General features: G+C 36.0%; 1 protein-coding gene across 1 annotated transcript; it reads left to right on the top strand.

Moving 5' to 3' along the window:
- The first annotated feature begins 293 nt into the window (after positions 1 to 293).
- On the top strand, positions 294 to 4,241 carry LOC146941427 (uncharacterized). The gene is made up of 2 exons (XM_085755201.1): positions 294 to 3,014; positions 3,631 to 4,241. The coding sequence occupies exons 1-2, from the start codon at positions 425 to 427 to the stop codon at positions 4,014 to 4,016; spliced, it is 2,976 nt and encodes a 991-aa protein (XP_085611327.1). The 5' UTR covers positions 294 to 424; the 3' UTR covers positions 4,017 to 4,241.
- Positions 4,242 to 4,517: the final 276 nt, after the last annotated feature.

Raw genomic sequence — 4,517 nt, 5'->3', positions numbered from 1 at the left:
TAATCCTTTATTTATTTATATCAAAGTCACACTTTTTTATCGTAAATCTTTGACAAACGAGTCCACTCTCTCCGGCTGTCAACAACATAAGGTACGACTGACATTGCACAAAGATGAAATCAATCTCAAACCATAGAATAGATTTGTTGTAAATTTTACGTTCAAAGCAAAGAAACTAATATTATGTGTATTGGTCGTGATTTGTATTTTTCTGCCTAAGAAAGTAATACAAGTAAACGATGAGTTGTATATCATTATCACAACTTTGAGTTGAAATGATCAAAGAAGCCTGAAGTTGTGTGTGTATGCTTTACAGCATCCAACTACTAAACAGTGTTTAGTAAACACTAGTAAAATAATTTATAAATACCTGCAAGCACATTAAACTATTAAAGTGTGAAGCAGCATTATTAATTTACACACTATGTTCCATATAAGACTTATTTTGCTCCTATGCATCATACTTCATAATTTTCATGTCATCATTTGCAACAACAACACAGACAAAGATATTCTTCTATCTTTCAAATTACAAGTAACTGATCCAAACAATGCTTTGTCCAGTTGGAAACAAGATTCTAATCATTGTACCTGGTATGGTGTCAACTGTTCCGAAGTTGATGAAAGAGTTCAATCTCTCACACTATCAGGACTTAAACTCTCTGGTAAATTACCTTCTAATCTCTCCAACCTCACTTACCTTCGTTTACTTGACCTTTCCAATAACACTTTTCATGGCCAAATTCCCTCCCAATTTTCTCAACTCTCACTCCTCAATGTCATTCAGTTAGCTTTCAACAATCTCAATGGTACACTTCCTCCACAATTGGGTCAACTCCATAATCTACAAAGCTTAGACTTTTCTGTCAATAATCTCACAGGTAAAATCCCTCCAACTTTTGGCAATCTCTTTTCTCTCAAGAATCTTTCCTTAGCAAGGAACAAGTTTGAGGGTGAGATTCCAAGTGAATTGGGCAATCTCCACAATCTTTCAAGACTTCAACTCTCAGAGAATAACTTCACCGGCAAGTTTCCTACTTCTATCTTCTTCAACTTATCTTCCTTAGTTTTCTTATCCCTGACCAAAAACAATCTATCAGGCAAGTTGCCGCAAAATTTCGGCAACGCCTTTCCAAATTTAAGGACACTTGCTTTCGCAACCAATAGATTTGAAGGGGTGATTCCTAATTCCATATCCAATTCATCACATCTTCAAATTATTGATCTTGCTAACAATAGGTTTCATGGGCCAATACCTCTTTTCAACAACTTGAAAAACCTCACTCATTTGACTCTTGGTAATAACTATCTCACTTCCACCACATCATTGAATTTTCAGTTCTTTGATTCCCTTAAAAACTCAACTCAGTTGCAAGTTCTTATGGTCAATTATAACAATTTGACCGGGGAACTTCCAAATTCTGTTGAATATCTGTCAGGCAATCTACAACAGTTCTGTGTTGCTCATAATCAGTTGAGTGGAAGCATTCCTCAGGGAATGCAAAAATTTCAAAATCTCACATCCATTTCTTTAGGACAGAATTACTTCACCGGCGAGTTTCCATTAGAACTAGGAACACTCAAGAAACTAGAGAGACTGTTGATATACCAAAATAGATTGTCTGGTGAAATTCCAGACATATTTGGCAATTTTACAAATCTGTATATTCTTGCAGTAGGAAACAACCAGTTCTCGGGTAGAATTCCTGCCAGTATTGGACAATGCATGAGATTGAGTATTGTTGACATGGAAATGAATAATCTTGCTGGTGCCATACCAATGGAGATTTTTCAACTCAATGACTTGACAACCTTGAACTTGCAAGGAAACTCTTTGAATGGTTCGATTCCTCCTGAGTTAAAAATGGAGCATCTAGAGACCATGGTTATTTCGAACAACTGGTTGTCAGGGAACATTCCTAAATTAGAAGTAAGCGGATTGAAGATACTTGTGACGGCTAGAAACAAATTTAGTGGCTCGATTCCAAATAGTCTAGGTGATTTAGCATCACTTGTGACTTTGGATCTATCATCAAACAATCTCACTGGTCTAATTCCTGATAGTTTAGAAAAGCTGGAGTATATGGTGAGATTAAATTTGTCTTTCAACAACTTGGAAGGAGAGATTCCTATGAAAGGTGTTTTTATGAACCTAAGCCAGGTTGATCTCCAAGGTAACAACAAACTATGTGGCCTTAACAATCAAGTTATGCACACGTTGGGAGTAACTTTGTGTGTTGCAGGTAAAAAACACAAGAGAAACATTTTAATCCCTATCATACTACCAATTACAGGTGCTACGGTTTTATTCATGTCAATTCTCTATCTACTGTGGCTGCAAATGTCCTTAAAGAAGAAACGCAAGGAGGAGAAAACAAGTTTGTCATCAACTCCTCTAAATTGGTTGCCTCAAAATGTATCCTACAGTGATATTAGGCTTGCTACAAACAATTTCTCAGATGCAAACTTGGTTGGAAAAGGAGGGTTTGGCTCTGTTTACAAGGGTGTGTTTAACATCAGCACTTATGAAAGTCAAACAACGACGCTTGCTGTTAAAGTTTTTGACCTGCAACAAAGCAAGGCCTCTCAGAGTTTTTGTGCAGAATGTGAAGCTTTGAAAAATGTTAGGCATCGGAATCTGGTCAAGGTGATCACTTCTTGCTCCAGCACTGATTACAAGGGGGGTGATTTTAAAGCCCTTGTTTTGCAATTCATGCCTAATGGTAATTTGGAGATGGGTTTATACCCAGAAGATCTTGAGACGGGATCTTCACTAACTTTGTTGCGAAGGTTAAACATTGCCATTGATGTTGCATCTGCCATGGACTACTTGCACCATGACTGTGATCCACCAATAGTCCATTGTGATCTGAAACCTGCCAATGTCCTACTAGATGAAAATATGGTTGCACATGTGGCAGATTTTGGATTGGCAAGGTTTCTCTCTCAAAATCCATCAGAGAAACATAGTAGCACTCTGGAACTGAAGGGATCAATCGGCTATATTGCCCCAGGTACTTACTAATGAGTTTTCTCCTTTGATATGTACTCCTTCCGTCCAAAAATAAGTCTCAGATTTGACCATTTCACACAGTTTAAGAAAAGACGATAAATAAAAGAGAAACAATAGTGATTTTACTAAATTATGTTAAGTGAAAGAAAATTAATTGGGACTGAAGCACATGGTATTAATTTGAGGGTACAATTAGAAAAAAGAAATTAAAACTGCATTGGAATCTAAAAACGACACTTATTTTGGAACAAATTATTTTTTCAAATGTGACACTTATTTTGGGACGGAGGGGGTACTTTATTTTTCCTTTTCAGTGTTATAAACTGTGGATTGCCCTTTCACAAACAAACAAAAACAGTTGATTGCAGAAAATAGCAGTATGTTCAAATTTTGCCAGGTAAAAATGCTATAGGCTATAGCTCTAATATAGGTTATTTGACAATATTTTGTTCTAAATAGCGTATGTTAGAACAATAGTGATTTATTTGAATTTCGCTATGCTATAGCACTATCGCCGGCGCCGCTGTAGCCCCTGTTCAACAACGCTTCCTTCCATTTATGCATAACTATCTATCGATGTATGTATAGCTATCTAATATTGGGGTTACGTGTTTCAGAATATGGTCTAGGCGAAAAGGCTTCAACTAGTGGTGATGTGTACAGTTTTGGGATCCTACTGCTAGAGATGTTCATAGCCAGAAAACCAACAGATGAGATTTTCAAAGAAGGAATAAGCATGAACAAATTTGTATCATACAAGGATGATAAGAAATTACTGAAGGTTGTTGATCAAAGGCTTATTAACCATTATAGTGATGGTAACACAGATTGTATGCATAAAGCTGAGGAGTCCATAGCTGCTGTGATGAGAGTTGGTTTGTCATGCGTAGCACATCATCCCAAAGATCGGTGGACCATGAGAGAGGCCTTATCAAAATTGCATAGAATTAAGCAATCTATCTTGGCTTGTGATGTTGGTCTCATGCCTTCTATACATGTTTAATCTGTACTTACCGGTGCAATCTATACATGTTTGTAATAACTAATAAGTCTCATGTGCTTCCATATAAATAAATAAATAAAAATATACATTAGTAGCGATCTCAAAATAGTTATGAAATGTATTTTAAATGACATGATAATTTTGTAGGGTTGAGAATGTAAAAAAATATGCTAATAGCATACCGATAAAAAAGAAACAAATGAAGCACCATTTAAGATACCAAAACATACTATCATTCAAGTACTCAGCAGTCAGCACCCTACTAAACATATAATCCCCTCAAACTTTCACTTTTGATTCCAAGGAGTAATCTAAGTTATTTATACATACCTTATTTTGGTCCCATAGTTTTCAGCCTAATCAATTTTACCAATTTAAAACTGTAGAAGGTTTGGACTTGAAAGCTTATCACATTTGAGTTTCATACCAAAAGTCACTTTATGGCTTTCATGAAGCCAAACTTCGAGACTTATCATGATTTCAAACTATATGGATCAAATT

This window comes from Medicago sativa, chromosome 3 (assembly GCF_051527215.1).
Source record: "Medicago sativa cultivar Bolivia chromosome 3, Bolivia_mono, whole genome shotgun sequence".
NCBI lineage: Eukaryota > Viridiplantae > Streptophyta > Magnoliopsida > Fabales > Fabaceae > Medicago > Medicago sativa.
The sequence above is the reverse complement of the archived record's forward strand: the minus strand, read 5'-3'. Positions and strand labels throughout refer to the sequence as shown.